The sequence below is a fragment of the Hydra vulgaris genome, chromosome 04 (assembly GCF_038396675.1).
Source record: "Hydra vulgaris chromosome 04, alternate assembly HydraT2T_AEP".
Lineage (NCBI taxonomy): Eukaryota > Metazoa > Cnidaria > Hydrozoa > Anthoathecata > Hydridae > Hydra > Hydra vulgaris.
This window is the reverse complement of record NC_088923.1, coordinates 37,034,133-37,049,832: the sequence shown is the minus strand read 5'-3', so window position 1 is coordinate 37,049,832 and position 15,700 is coordinate 37,034,133. Positions and strand designations below refer to the sequence as shown.

The 15,700-nt window shown below is 26.8% G+C and overlaps 2 protein-coding genes across 3 annotated transcripts in view; both read left to right on the top strand.

The window, feature by feature from the left end:
* The first annotated feature begins 1,146 nt into the window (after positions 1-1,146).
* Positions 1,147-4,576, top strand: LOC136079383 (uncharacterized). Its single transcript, XM_065795118.1, has 7 exons — positions 1,147-1,526; positions 1,616-1,746; positions 3,034-3,123; positions 3,244-3,297; positions 3,641-3,712; positions 3,829-4,013; positions 4,121-4,576. The coding sequence occupies exons 1-7, from the start codon at positions 1,147-1,149 to the stop codon at positions 4,574-4,576; spliced, it is 1,368 nt and encodes a 455-aa protein (XP_065651190.1).
* A 4,687-nt stretch (positions 4,577-9,263) lies between these two features.
* LOC101239749 (otoferlin) overlaps positions 9,264-15,700 on the top strand; it is a 209,604-nt gene continuing 203,167 nt past the window's right edge. For both annotated transcript variants that reach the window (XM_065796214.1, XM_065796213.1), the window contains exons 1-6: positions 9,264-9,482; positions 10,784-10,839; positions 10,918-11,006; positions 11,363-11,462; positions 14,648-14,874; positions 15,430-15,619. In XM_065796214.1, coding sequence (XP_065652286.1) covers positions 9,401-9,482; positions 10,784-10,839; positions 10,918-11,006; positions 11,363-11,462; positions 14,648-14,874; positions 15,430-15,619 — 744 coding nt within the window. In that variant the 5' untranslated portion in view covers positions 9,264-9,400. The remainder of the gene's footprint in view (positions 9,483-10,783; positions 10,840-10,917; positions 11,007-11,362; positions 11,463-14,647; positions 14,875-15,429; positions 15,620-15,700) is intronic.

The following is a 15,700-nucleotide window of genomic DNA, read 5'->3' as shown; positions in this document are numbered from 1 at the left end:
TTACTGTCTTCCCTTTTGGAATCACATGAGGTGGTAAGGCTCTACCTGCTGCATTCACACAAACAATTAAAGTAATCATTTCTTGATTTCCACTTGTTCTCATATGTAAATATTACCTTTTGTAGCAACAATAGTACCTTTTGTAGCAACAATTTTGTGCGCCCTTAAGTTTAGTCTTTTCTCATCCTGCCTGCAGCCCTGTCTCATCCATATTCCATATTACTTCAGGCTGACAGTCTTTAATGACTTTTTTAAGTGCTGTAAAATAATTTGCCATCTTTATCGGATTTATGCATTGATAATGAACTGATGTAGTTGATTCTGGTTGTCGAAGAGTTACTTTTTTGTTATGTCAATTTATAAGTAGTCATCATCATTTATTAGATGGTTTGCTATTCTTAAAAGTATATCCATATTTTTTGGCAAGCTTGCCAGCATATACCATGTTTTTTTGTTCTTTTCCAAAACCAATGCCCATCTTAGCTCTGTTGTCTGAAAAATCGAGTATTATAATTTTTTTTATTATAAGCCATTCTAAAATAAAAAGTTTATATTATAAATTATTGAAATTTTCAATTAAAGATTATTTTTTAATACAATTTCGTTTATAAGCAATAATCTACGTGAAACAAAATCTTTCAATTACTTAGACTTTGGTTTATTTTTAAGTCATCATCCTCATATTTTAAAAGTATTATATAAATATTAACTAAATAAATGCATATACTTAAGATTGAAAACTTTTAGGACATACATGTAACATAAAGTACTTATATTAAAAGAATAAAATCTAATAATATAAATACCTTACAAGTATGAGTTACTTTTAGACACTCATGAACCTAATTTCGGCCTTGGCCAGAATAAGGGTATACCTGGCCGGATTTTGGTCTTTCTACCAGGTGCATTCATATTCAATACTCAGTTTACTCTGGAGAGTAAACTGAGAATTGAATATGAATCAAAAATTAATAATGCTGTAACAGATTTGAATAAAAAGTTAGTAATAACAGTTGCTGATTTAACTAAAAAGAATAAAGATTTAAACAAAAAAGTTGTAAATGATATTGTTCCTGCTCTGAATGAAGCTTGAAATATTGTAACTGGTAGAAAGTTGAATAAAACTCTCAGCTTGATATTATTAATATGGTTTCAAATGAAAATAAAGAAATTGAAAAAAGAGAGAAGAACGTTATTATTTTTGGTTTAGAAGAATCAAATAAAACTGATGGCGCAGATATAAAGAAAGATGACGAAAGTAAAGTTTCAGATTTATTGGATCAGGTATCGATAGATAGATATCATTTGATTCATGTGTTTAGATTAAAATCTAAAAAAGGTATTGCACCAGTAATTGTCAAGTTAAGAAATAAAGAAACAAGAAATGACTTTATTAAAAAATCATACCATAAGTTTAAGGATATTTATGTAAATCCTGATTTAACCGATGCCCAGAGAAACTTGGATAAACAACTCAGAGATAAATGTAAAGAATTAAATAAACCACTAAACCTGAAAGCTATCATGTAATTAGAAATAAACAAGTGGTGTTAATAAACAAATAGCAATTGTTGTTCAAGTCTTCACAGAGTAACACTGGCATAAATAATTATAGATATTCTATACATTTTCCTTGTCAATATTTATACAATCAATATAACCGATTAAGTGACCCAGATACAGTCAATGGAGGAGGATGTGCTAACACACTGCTGGTAAACGAAATGAATCAAAAACTTAAAAAAGGTTTAAAAACAAAAAAAAATTGATTATTTAACAGGTTGGTATACAAATGCAACTTCTTTAAATAATAAATTTGATGAATTCATTGATGATATATCCAGATCTAAGGCTCAAGTTATATTTGTCTGCGAGACTTGGTGGTCAGTAATGTCTACTACTAATATTCTGGGTTATAATCTGTTTAGAAAGGATTGTCTATTTAGTTGTGGTGGTGGAGTATGTATTTATATACAAGAGAATATTAAATCTTATGAAATAAATAAACATATTAATCTCTAATAAATAAAAATATTGAGCAAGTACGGTGTTTGATTGAACTTGGCGAAGAGAAAATTTTATGTGGTTGTATTTACCGGATAGGTCTTAGTATTAATGATAAGTGTGATGACATTATAAAATCATTAAAGCAGGCATATGTACTCAAACAAAATAACAAATGCTCTGGTATTTTAATATGTGGTGATTTTAACTATTGGAAATTATAAATGAGAGCGACACAACAGCAAGTATGTTTATTGAGTCGTTACATGACTGTCACCTGCACCAAATGTTATCCATCCTAGTTTTCCAGTAAAGTTTGGTAAAGATACTAACATTTTAGACCTCATTTTAACTGATAATAGCAACAGAGTTTATACTCTGGAGCATTTTCCATCGTTTGGTGGCATTGATCATAGTCATCATATTTTGAAATTTAGGTTTGGATATGAAAATAGGTCTAACTTAATAATATCACAACAAACCATAAGGAAGAAAAAATTTTTGATGGAAAAAGGGAAACTATAAAGCGTTAAATTTATTTTCTAATAACATAAACTGGGTACAAGAACTTGAAGGGCTTGGCGTTAATGAATGTTTCGAAAAATAGCTTAGAAAATATGAAATAGGACGTGAAAAATATATTCCAACAATAAATTTAGATAAAAACTCTTTTCAACATAAAAACAACTCACTGTGGATGACAAGTGAACTTAAAAGTATTTGTAGAGAAAAAAAAAGTTGGTTTAGAAACAGAAATTCAGGTTTTATAAGTATTTTAGAAGTCAATAAGTATAAAAAATTAAATAAAGCTATAAAAAAACTTGTCAAAAAAAGTATTCGCAAGTTTCAAAGAAACTTGGCACTTAATTCAAAAAACAATCCTAAAAGTGTCTATGCATATATAAATAACAAAACAAGATTTAAAGACTCTATCAAAGCAATAAAGCTACATGATGGTATTATAACTACTGATAATCAAGAGATATTAAACACTCTTAATGAATTTTTTTGCATCTGTTTTTATACAAGATGATTCATCAGAAAAAGTTTTAGGCAACAATCTTTCAAAAAAATGTCCTGATCCATATTTTAGTATTCCTATTATTCAGAAACATTTAAGTAATTTAACATGTACAAATCAGTAGATCCTGATAATGTTCACCCAAAAGTTTTAAGGGAATGTTCAGAATCTTTGTCGAGTTGTTTAGCATTAATATTACATAAATCTTTTTCGTACAGGAACTATTCCAAAGTTATGGTCATGTGCAAACGTTGTTCCATTATTCAAAAAAGGTAATAAACTAGATCCAACAAATTATAGACCGTTTCATTAATATCAATTGTTGGTAAAATTATGGAGCGAATTATTAGAGATTATATGATAGTGTTTCTCATTGAAAACAACTTAATTTCTTAAGAGCAATATGGTTTTGCTAACAACAAAAGTTGAATAACAAACCTGTTGGAAACATTAGATTTGATCACGCAAGCGTATGAAGAGGATATTTTAGTTGATGTTTTGTTTTTGGATTTCAAAAAGCATTTGATTCAATCTCTTACAGGAAATTACTGAAAAAATTATTTAGACTTAGATTTGGGTCATCTTTGTTAAATTGGTGTAAATCATTTTTGTCAGATAGAACTCAGAGGGTGGTGATAGGAGAATATATTTCAAGTTGGAAGATGGTTACTAGTGGAGTACCACAAGGTACTCCACTAGTAACCATCTTCCAACTTAAGCTTCAGTACTAGGACCTCTTTTATTTCTTATCTTCATTAATGACTTATGTAGAAGGATTATTAAACTCACTAAATTATATGCAGACAATACCAAAGTTATTTCAACCAATCATTGCTATGATAATAATAAATTACTACAAGAGGACATTAACATATTAGTAAAATGGTCTGAAGATTGGTTAATTAAATTTAATGAATCAAAATGTAAAGTCATGTATATTGGTAAAAAGAATCGTAGATATGAATATAAATTGAACAACTCAAACAAAGTAATCTAGAGTGGAAATATCATATTAATTCAGCTATATGCAAAGCAAACAGAAAATTAGGCATGATCAAAAACTCTTTTGAGTATTTAGATAAATTTTCATTAAAGTTACTATGCAAATTGTTAGTACGTTCTCATTTGGAATACGAAGCAACAGTTTGTGGTCCATTTTGGAAGAAGGACATTGACAATCTTGAACTTGTGCAACACAGGGCTACAAGAATCAAATCTTTAAGGGGGAAATCATATGAAGAAAGATTAAAGATACTTGAACTGCCAACTTTGCATGATAGAAGAAGAAGAGGTGATCTGATTCAAATGTATAAGATCTCAAAAGGAAAAGATATTGTTAATTTTCACCACCCTCCATTAAATTTTAAGCTGGAACAATCAAGTAGAAGTAACAATTGTAGAATACGCAGACAATTTACCAATTCGAGAATTCGTCACCATTTCTTCACAAACAGAGTTACAAACGATTGGAATTCTTTTCCTCAATGGATAATAGATAAAATTAACTTAAAACTTTTTAAAAACAGCATTGATAAATATTTTGGTTTCTGAACAATATATTTTATAATCGGCTGTCATAGTCTAAATTCTACGTAATTAAGACTCAACACACCTCAACTGTGTACAGCATCTTTTCTATTCTATTCTATTTTTTTCTCTCTCTCTCTCTCTCTCTCTCTCTCTCTCTCTCTCTCTCTCTCTCTCTCTCTCTCTATATATATATATATATATATATATATATATATATATATATATATATATATATATATATATATATATATATATATATATATATATATATATATATATATACACATATGCATATAGTATAGATTACTCCTTTTTATTTTCACAACAATATACAAACTTATCAAAAATAAACAAAATAAATTTATTCAACGCTAACTGAAGATGTATATTAAAAAAATGTATTGAAATAAACTACTTAGACAATTTTGTAGAACTTATTATAAGCTCAATTATTTAAAAAGCGTATTAAAAAGGGTTAAATTATTACGATGGGGGTTAGAATTATTTAAGCTCCCAGTTAATCCATTTCGCCATATTTTAAAATTATCTAACTCCCAGGGGCATATTTTGAAACCTTATATAGGCTCAGAATATGCAGAGATATGTGCAATCTGATTGGCTGGTTTTGAAAGAGAGGCTTTAGGGCATATGTTAAAATCAAAACAAATGTCAAAAATCTTACTGAGCAATTTAAGTGAAATTGAATAGTCGCATAAAAAATCGAACAATAATAATAAAAAAAGTATGATTTTTCTATCAAACTTTATACAATATAGTATTAATACTTTTGCAAAACTTTGCAACTCAAAACATCCTCGATTTTTATAATATTTTTTTAAAAACAAAGATTTAAAAAGTAGTTTGTTTTCCTAATGCTTTTTATAACTCTAAGACAAAAAAGACAACCACTGTAACAAACAATAAACCAGATAGTGAAACTTAACTATGATGTATTTCTCATAATATAGATTTTTATAACTGTTATTTATTTATTATAATATAGATTTTTATAACTGTTTTTATAACAGCTGCATAATTTACCTGGTAATATCAATAGAATATTAATAACTTAGTATGATTTATTTCACATTTATCCAATCATTCAACTAGAAAAACATTTTTAAAAATTCCTTGATTTTTTTTTTCACAACTTTACAATAATTATTACCATATATAATCACAATTGTATAACTTACTAAAACATTTTAAGTTTGAGAATATTGCTTATTGGTTCTCAAATTAAAACTCTCAAATTAAAAGCAACTGTAAGAAAGAGCTGATTTGGATTATTTTAATCTTTGGTACTTTAGTAATAAAGGATAACAAAACTTTGTATCATATGTATATATATATATATATATATATATATATATATATATATATATATATATATATATATATATATATATATATATATACATATATATATATATATATATATATATATATATATATATATATATATATATACTATAAGCAAAAGTCTATGACCTTGTGATGTCTGCAAGTGTATTTTGATATAGTGAATTGATCACCAAAAAGAATAACTCTTAACTTATCACACCTTTATGAAAAACTAAGTGTAAAAAGGTAGAAACAAGAAAAAATAGAAAGCATTACGCCCGTAGTAACCAGGAGGGCAGCAGGGGCTGCCCCCCCATTTATTTTTCAAATAAATAATATTGAAGAAATTGACTGAAAAAAGGTCCTTAAAACTCTTATGGGTAGTACTGCCCCCCCCCCCCCCCCGCAATATAATTTTTGTTCCTACGGCACTGAACATACAAATTCGTGTTATAATTGATTTAAGTTTCAAAAGTCAATACATATAAAACACATGTTTGTTGATATATAGCTGTTAACCTGAACATAAGATTGGCTATTGTATTCTATAATTGATAAAAAAATGTTTACTATAATAAAATGTATTCTGTATTTCCAAATTTCATTATGTAACTTTTAATATAACTAATAAATCATGTGTGCTTTATTTGAATTTTTGTGAATACCTCTTGTATAATGATATAAAACTATTTGATACTCTTTCCCAGCTTGTAATACCAAAGATTATATTTAACTGTAAAAGAACTGTTTGTTGAAAAACAAATATGACTTCTTTTGTTAAAATTTCAAATAGATTATTAATATCCAATTGTTGTTCTTTTATAAAATAATATTGTCCTGTTTTCAAATATATTATTAAATCTAATAATCATCCTATTGTAAAACTTCATATAAGTTAAAATATTCTGCCAAACTTTTTTTAATTTTCACAAAATGTGTTTAAAGGACGATGTTTTATTAGAGTTAAGTAATGAAAAATTTTGATGTACTCTTAATCAGCCTTCTCAAAATTTAGGTTAAAAAGTAACATTTTTAGAGTTCATAGAATTACATGAAACGCATAAGCTAGTTCTGTAAAACAACTGTAAAAATTTTATTTTTTACAAAAACTCAAATATTTAAATCTTTATAATAAACAAATTGGTATAAAGATACAGTAAAGAGCTTAGAACAACCCCTGCTCCAGCATAAATTTTACATTTGCATACCTTAAGTACTTTACTAATAGTCTGATACAACTGCATATAAGCTTTGTATTGAGTATGTCTCTTAGAACAGGGACATTACATTTTGCAAGAAACACATTTAGAAATCTTTTCACATTTACAATTAAGCTAAAACAGATTTGTTATGATACAGTAAATTTATTACCTGATGGAGTAACTCTTAACATACCACATTTTAATGGTGAACCAAAGGAAGAAAAAAGAAAAATTGCACTCATGCAAATTTACGTTAAATACTTCAACGGTTTATACATACAAAACACATTTTATAATAACAAAAACACATAGGATGACAAATGACTTTGCTCTTTTTTCTAAAAATTTTATTGTTTTTTCTTCATAACTCTTTTTCCATTATTATATTTAATTTTTACCACTTAATTTGATTTTTTTAAATCATTTTTTTTTAAATTATTACAAAAAAAAAAAAAAAAAAAAATAGCCACAACTATTTGCATTTTTTTGATGCCATAATTCACTTTAATTTGGTTAATTTATTTGACTTCAAAACTTTTCTTGCTTTTAATGTCAGTGTTTATATGTAACTGTACAAAAAAAATACTCTTTAGTAGAAAAACATAAATTTTACTTCTTTAGTTAAATTTTCAAATGGAGTTTCCAATTGTCATTTTTTATATATAAGTTAATGTACCCTGCCAAAGTTTTTCTAAACTTCGAAAAAGTGTTTAATGGTTTAAAGATAAAGTTTTGTTAGAGATATGTAATAAAAAAACACAACATAAACAGTCTCCTCCAAACTAATGTTGAAACAAAACATGAAAACAAAATCTCTTTAGAGTTTATATATTATTTGGAACATATAAGCTAGTTTTGAAACCAGTACAAATTTACTTCTTTAAAAAACTCTAATTTTCAACTCTTTATAACTAACATATAAATCAATTTATAAATAAAGTTCGTCACCAGTAGTCTAATAAAACTGTATATAATATCTTTGTATGCAAAAGTACTCCACCAGTAGTCTCATACAACTGCATATCAACTACACTTAAACTTTGTATTTGAGTATGCTTAAAAGCCAAGGAAATTATATTTTACGAGAAGCACATTTATATTTTTGTTCGAATTTACATCAACACTTAAAAACAGATAAAATCCCCACCGCTTTAGGCGCTACTGCAGTTTCTCCCCCCCCCCTTTTTTTTTTATTGCTGATTATGATAGAGAATTTTATGCTGATTAAGAATCGTATAAAAACATAGAATTTTATTTATAACCGAGTATGAAAAAATGGCGAATATTAGCGTTTTTTAGAATAATTTTTTAAACTTCAACAGCAATTTAGAGCACTTTATGTTGGTTTTCAGACCTATGTTTTTATACAATTCTTAATCAGCATAAAATTCTCTATCATATTCTGCAATAAAAAAAAAAAGGGGGGGGGGAGAAACTGCAGTAGCGCCCCGCTTTATTGAAACTTTGAAATTTTTACAAGTGAAAACTATCTCGTACAAATAGATTTTGATACCTTTTAAATGCTCTGAAGAGAACTAAAACAAAATTAGTAACACAGACTTGTGTTGATAAACATAGTTGATTACTTTAAAAATTATTTGCTTGTTTTGAATTTAATTACATTTATAACAAAAGCGCACTTGCCTCTCTTTCAAAATCAGCGAATCAGATTGCTCTTATATCTGCCTATTCTGATTCTGTATAGGGTTTAAAAATATGCCCACCGGCTTCTGACCCACTTTGCGATGGTGAGGAAGAGGCGTGAACTTCCTAGTTAAATGCTCTTCCACGGTGCTCTGAGACAAAACCGTTAGGTTTTCTTTGGGGCACCTAAAATACAAATAAAATTAAAAAAAAAAGTAATCGATAAGCAAAAGTACAGTGGACCGCTCAAAATGCTTATATAGGTCCACTGAAATTTCGCGATATAATATTATTTGGGTTACAACTTTTTTTTTAAAATTATCAATTTTTAACGAATACAAATTGAAAACAAAATGAAATGAAATGAAATAAAAAAAACTTCAAGAAAACTGACGTTTTGTGCTTTTTTAATTCATTTTAACTAGAACGAATAGGTTGCGTGTCGAATATTAATTGGTTTGTAAAATCGTTTCAATCAAATTTAAAAGTTTTTAATGACAGTTTGATCGTTTTTAAATGATTTTTGTTTAGCATTCTTTTTATAAATGCTACACCGTATTTATAAATAACCAACGACTGATGTTTAAAACTTACTGTGTAACCTTTTTTATGGTAATTGTTTTATCAAAAAAAAAAAAAAAAAATCTTAAACAAAATGCATACGCTTGCAATATTTTTAAAGTGGGCTCGTGGGCTGAATGGGCGACATGACAGAATTGCTCAAGTAACATTTCGAGGTGAGAAGTATAAAATATAATTAGAGCTTACAATTTTTTCAAATTAAAACGATCGGTTTTATCAATTTAGATAAATCTGGATGGGCCATTTGTGAGTTTACCCTCATGAAATACAAAACAAATTATGATTGTTAACTATAAATAATGATAGCTATTTAATATATATATATATATATATATATATATATATATATATATATATATATATATATATATATATATATATAATATATATATATATCTAGAATATTACACTACGGGGTTTACAGATAGTTATTTAATATATATATATTTTACACTTGCAGATTTTACAAAAAAAACAAACACTTACAAGAACATTAGCATTATTGGGGACATTTTAGTGTACCTGTTCATTTTTGTCCCCGTAAACATCGTTTTTTTGTGTTTAAATATGTATAAATAAAAATAAAAATATGATCAAAATTAAAAAATAATTATATTTATGATAAAAATAGTATAGAAAAAGGAAAAAAAAATACGGGAGCAAAAAAAACATGCCCCGTAAACGCCGACAAGGAGAATATATATATATATATATATATATATATATATATATATATATATATTATATATATATATATATATATATACATATATATATTAAGCATTAATAGTATTCTTCGACATTAATATTGACACTTTGCGAAATAGTGATTTCTAATATCTTGTGAATGGTATTATGTTAACTGCTATTTTTTTGAATTTCCAAAGGTTTTTCTAAGGTATTTGGGCAAGCTACTGATAGTCAAGCGTTTATATTTTAGTGAAAACCTAGTCATTTTAGCAGTTTTGAGATTGAAAGTCATAGATAAACAGTTGATAACATAAAAAGAAGCTTTGAGAAATAAACAAGCTGTAAATAAGAGGCTGTTCATTAATTGTCATTGTAATTGTTAACAAACTAGGGGGCAGGGGATCTGAAATCTATTGTTTAATCTATTTTTTACAGTTGTTGAAAAGAGGAAAGGGGAGGTCAAGTAAAATTGACGTCAACAATGTAATTTTTTAATTAAATTTACTCCCTTTAAAATAGGGAAAAAAATCGGTAGATAAGCCATGAATAACCCATAAAATAATTTAGCAGAATGTTGTTGTTTATAAAATATTTTTGTAGAATTTTGATTTTGAAGAAAAGTAGTTATTTATAAAATATTAAAATATTTCCAAACATTTAATATATTTGATATTTACTAATTATAACTTAGTATATTGCTGTTATATTTATGAATCATGATATAAAATCTACGTTAATTAAATGCCAACGATTTTTTTTTCTTAAGAAAAATCTTATTTAACTGATGTTTATGAATTCTGCTATGATGCTGAATGGGAAAAGGTAGTAATTTTGTTTTTAATGTTTTTTTGCGCGCCCATAAGTGTAAAATGATACGTAACTTTATATCGGAAATTTTAGGAATTCGACTGGTCAATGGATGATGAACTTAAACCAGACGATTTCATGGTCATAGAAATCTTTAACCGTAACAGACCTTTTCCTCGCAGGTAATATACATAGTTAAATGTTCAAAATAATATACTATGTATTTTATATCATATCATATGAAAAGATACATAATATAAAATTATAAAACAAAACTGAAATATTTAGCATAAAAATTGTTTTTTAGCAAAAGATATTACTTTTTTGTTCGTTTGTTTATTTGTTATTACCTTAATATAGCACATTACACAACTGAAATGACAAATTTTGTATGTATTTCTAAAAAATTTTATGTGAAAAGTATATAGCAAAAGTAAATATAGAATATAACAAAAAACTAGAATATAACAGGATTTAGATTTTTATCTTTATTTATGTCTTTCTTTATCAAGTTTAACAGTTCTTTTTTTATATTCAGAAAAGTGGGAATGTTTCAAATATACCTTAAAAATTTGCTCAACAAACCATGGTTAGAAATAACAGATAATCTTGTGGACTTAAATAACACTGTATTAAACGTAAGTAACTTTTATTGAAGTGTAACTGGCAGTAGTAGTTTGTAATAATAACTGTATTACGTAATAAGTAAATAAAACAAATTAGTTAGTATAATCAAGATAAAAATACAGGTGGTTAGGTAAGAAAGCTGTTTACTTTTCATTCCCACTCATCAGACGACGTCAATCTATCGGCATAATAACATTTGTTACAGAAACGTTATTTTTAGTTACACTCAGGAGTGGATCCAGTCTACCTTGTAAGGAAGGGGGCTCGGCGATTTTTAGATTTTTTGATTCGGTGGATACAGACCATCTAGGGAAGAAGTGAGGGGTTTTTTGATTTCGTGGATCCAGACTCTAATAAAGTAAAGGAGGGGGGGGGGGGGTGATGAAGGCGACTTTCAGGTTTAATTCATAAATCTTTTTTACTTAGTTTTTTTAGATTATTAGTCTTACACTTTTTTAATCTATGTAACTATGAAATTACGTCATATCGATATCCCAACAGTCTGATTTTTTTTTTGTACCATACAAAATTATTAAAAATTTTTTATCACCTTTAGACAGGCTCCCATATTTACTTCCATTTTCAAACAACATGCTTTGGTAAGTATATAAATTAAAGTATTTTTTTTCTAAATTATCAAAGAGGAGGGGGGTGGAATTGCCCTTAGCGCCTAACCCTCCTACCCCCTATGGATTCGCAATTGGTGACACTTGTGTAATTTTTTATTCTATATACATTTTTTATATATAAATATTCCAACTTTTTTTTTGATCATTTGTACGATAGTGTAGCATAGTTGAAAGCACGTTTTACTATGTAGAGTATGGTCGGGGTTCGAGTCCCAATGTATGCTAACATTTACTTAAAAAAGGTTGCTTTTACATTGAAATTATAAATACCATATTACAGCCATATATACAGCCAAAGCATTTTCAGCTTCCACAGTTAAAGGTGGTTAAGAAGAAAGATTTTATTTTAACTTTTTTTTAAATTTTTAGCTAATAAGCTTCAAACAACGCGAGTCCAATGCCTTTTTTTAAGAAAACTTCAAATTATTGTGAATATGATTGTTAACTTGTGAAGTAATAACAGTGTGAGCTAAATATTCATAAATCTCCTCATTTTTGCTTTTCTTTTGTAGTTTACCTTTAAATTCTCGAGCACACCCATATTGTTTGAACTATTGGTTAGGCATTTTTTGACTGAGATTAATTGTTCCAAAATAGGTCCAATATATAAATCTTTTGCAATCTTCGGAAAAAATTCCTTTTTAGGTATCAAACAAGTTGAGCTTTCATTAGTTTTATTATAACCTTGTATGGATTTTCTAAATGTCTAACAAGTCCACTATTACCACAGTTAATTTTATTCATTGACACAGCAGGATAAAGATTTTGACCAACTTCTGTTTTCCTTTAATTTTGAAAGTGTAAATACAAATATTTTTTTCACTTTTTCAAACATCTTTTACATAAAACCAACAATTATATTTAAACAACCTACTAAATCCTTGATGAGATCAATTTCTGATTCAGTGAGTATTAATTCACTAACAGACAGATCAATGAGAATAAAATACCATTAGGATATTTTAAAATCAAAATGTTTTAATTTTTATGTTTTAAATATTATGTCAAGAACCATTGATTGATATGTTGGAACAACGTTGTTCCAACGTCACTCTCAGATAATATTGTTGAACAATATCATTATTGGTTAGAGATATTTTAAACAATTGACAACTTCTTTTAACTTTTTTTTATAGTTTTGCAAAGGTTATCTGCCAATACAATCATATTATTGTTCCATATTTTCTGTCATTCTTCTTCATCAGAATCTTCATTATCGTTTCCATCAATTTTTTCTTAGCCATTATCATCTCAAGCTGTTTTAGTTTTTTTTGTAAAGGAGATGAAAAACAGCAAGAATAAACAGTGAGAGTGACAGAGTTAATGAAAAATATTCAAATGTTTTCCTACTTTCTTTATCATATTGGCATCATAAGACTCCAAACCTAGAATATGTTAATAAAGATTTATTTTAAACTCTTTAAGCTTTTTTTAATCATTTTAAATGCATTTTTTGCTGACCATCATTAATTTTTAACATGCTGAGAGACAGAACTTGCCTTTTTTTAAAGTGCAAATTTAAACACATATACCAATATATTTTTGATATCCATTCATATAAAGATAATTAAAAACACTAGTTGGTTTTTTTCAACTTGTCAAATTCATAAGCAAAGTTATTACTTTAAAATACAGTCCGATTTTGTTAAAAAATAAAAATCCAGAAACACACATTTTACTTTATTTCTATTACTTAAAACTTTTAAGTAATGCGTTGTCCAACCATTTTTCATAACACTTCTTGTCTCCAACTTAAAATTGAAACAGATCTGTGGCAGCAAATTATATAAAATACATTAAAGGACTTTCATCAGATATTTTTCAAATGATTTATTTTAAAAGCCACCCTAATAAACACGTTAACTGTCAATAATCTTTCACAAAATCCTTTTTGTCTGATTTGATCAGATTTCTAAATCTTGTTGTTAACTGAAACCTAGCATAGTTATCATACTCAATTAACCTTAATACGTTTATAATGGTCACAATAATTTAAAATGAAACAAATAATTTTTAAAAAAGCAACAAGTGAAATTAATGCAACTCTCGCAAGTCTATGATTGTTAGCTTACATTCAATACAAATTTAGCTTTAAAGAAACCAAATCCCCCAAAATGATCTCAACTAATTACAGTTGATCTCATATAATCCAAATCTTCAAAGAATCTCAAAGTATGTTTGAGTCACAAGAGTTTTCGAATCATAGGAATTCAATCCTAAATATTTAACCTTTAAGAGACCGAAGAACTTGTTCAATTTAAATGATTTTTCTATTTATAAGAGTTCGAATCACAAGAGTTTAACTGTAATAGTAGGAGTCACAGAAAAAAAAATCTGTTATCTGTTAACAGTTATCTGTTTGCATGTTTTTTTTTCTTGCAAAGCATTTATAAAAATTTAGTCTATTTAAGACTATTGACTGTTTCGTAATCATAAGATTATTTTTATTCACGACAACTTTGAATTGATAGTTATGAAAGTATTACTTTCAACTTATATGTCTTGCTAATGAATATCACTGATTTTACTAGAGTGAAATAATATATTTTATGTTTTTCCGTTTATAGGCTGCAATTTCATTCGAGTTGATGTACGTGAGAGAGATACCACGGGAAACAAAATTTAATTTTTTTCATCAGCCTGAAGAAAAAGTTAGTCTATTTGAAGATTCCGAATACGTAGACAATAATCATTCGGAAAAACCAGATTTTGAAATTAGTATGGGCATGAAAAAAAAACAATCCATAAATGATACTATTGATAACGAGGAAACTCACAAGTTAAAACATCACTTGTAAGTAACAAAAACTTAATCAGTTTACAAAGCAGTAGTTGTTTATTAGTAGCAATGATTAGTAATAATAACAATTAAAACATAAATAAAAACAAAACAGAAAATTTTCAATTATATTAGTCGTCAAGGTCTTTTGAAGGTAGGTTTTAAACAATTTTTAAAAAATAGTTTAAATTTAAAAAAGTAAAACGAAGCATGGTTGTTGTAGTATATACAAAAGTCCAAAAATAGAAAGTTTTCTTGTGTGGATTTTCATATTTTTTTTAGTATAAAATTTAATTTATACTAAATATTTTTTCAAGGAATAAAATAAAGTATTTAATAAAAATATATTTTAATAAAATACTTATTTTAATAAAATATATTTTTTCTACTAGCTTTTTTTAAATTGGTATTAAAATTAATTACAGAGGTAAAATAAACTCTTAAATATACTCAAATGGTTAAAAATATATAACTTTAAATAAAATATACTTAATATCGTTGACTATAATACAGCCAATTATATTGAGTAATTACATAGTATATAAAATATGTGTATTTACTTTTTAATAGCTCGCATCCTAAAGTCCGAGTTGAAACAAGGCATCAACGAAAAGATGTTCATGTAAAAGTTACCGTAAACGTTATTGAAGCGAAGCATCTTTCGGGAACAAAATCAGATGTGACGTGCAGTGTAGTTTGCTTTGGGGAAACAAAATCAACAGAATCTAAAAGTCAAACAAATAATCCATATTGGGATAAGGTATAGACTATGTATATGCATAAGATATATATATATATATATATATATATATATATATATATATATATATATATATATATA

What these genes read in the sequence shown, in the direction of transcription:
- LOC136079383 (XM_065795118.1), top strand. Translation starts at nt 1,147, where the DNA reads ATGGTTTCAAATGAAAATAAAGAAATTGAAAAAAGAGAGAAGAACGTT. An exon ending in CTAAACCTGAAAGCTATCAT is followed by an intron (nt 1,527 to 1,615) that starts GTAATTAGAAAT and finishes AAATAATTATAG; the next exon opens with ATATTCTATACATTTTCCTT. An exon ending in TGTTCCATTATTCAAAAAAG is followed by an intron (nt 3,298 to 3,640) that starts GTAATAAACTAG and finishes CATTTTTGTCAG; the next exon opens with ATAGAACTCAGAGGGTGGTG.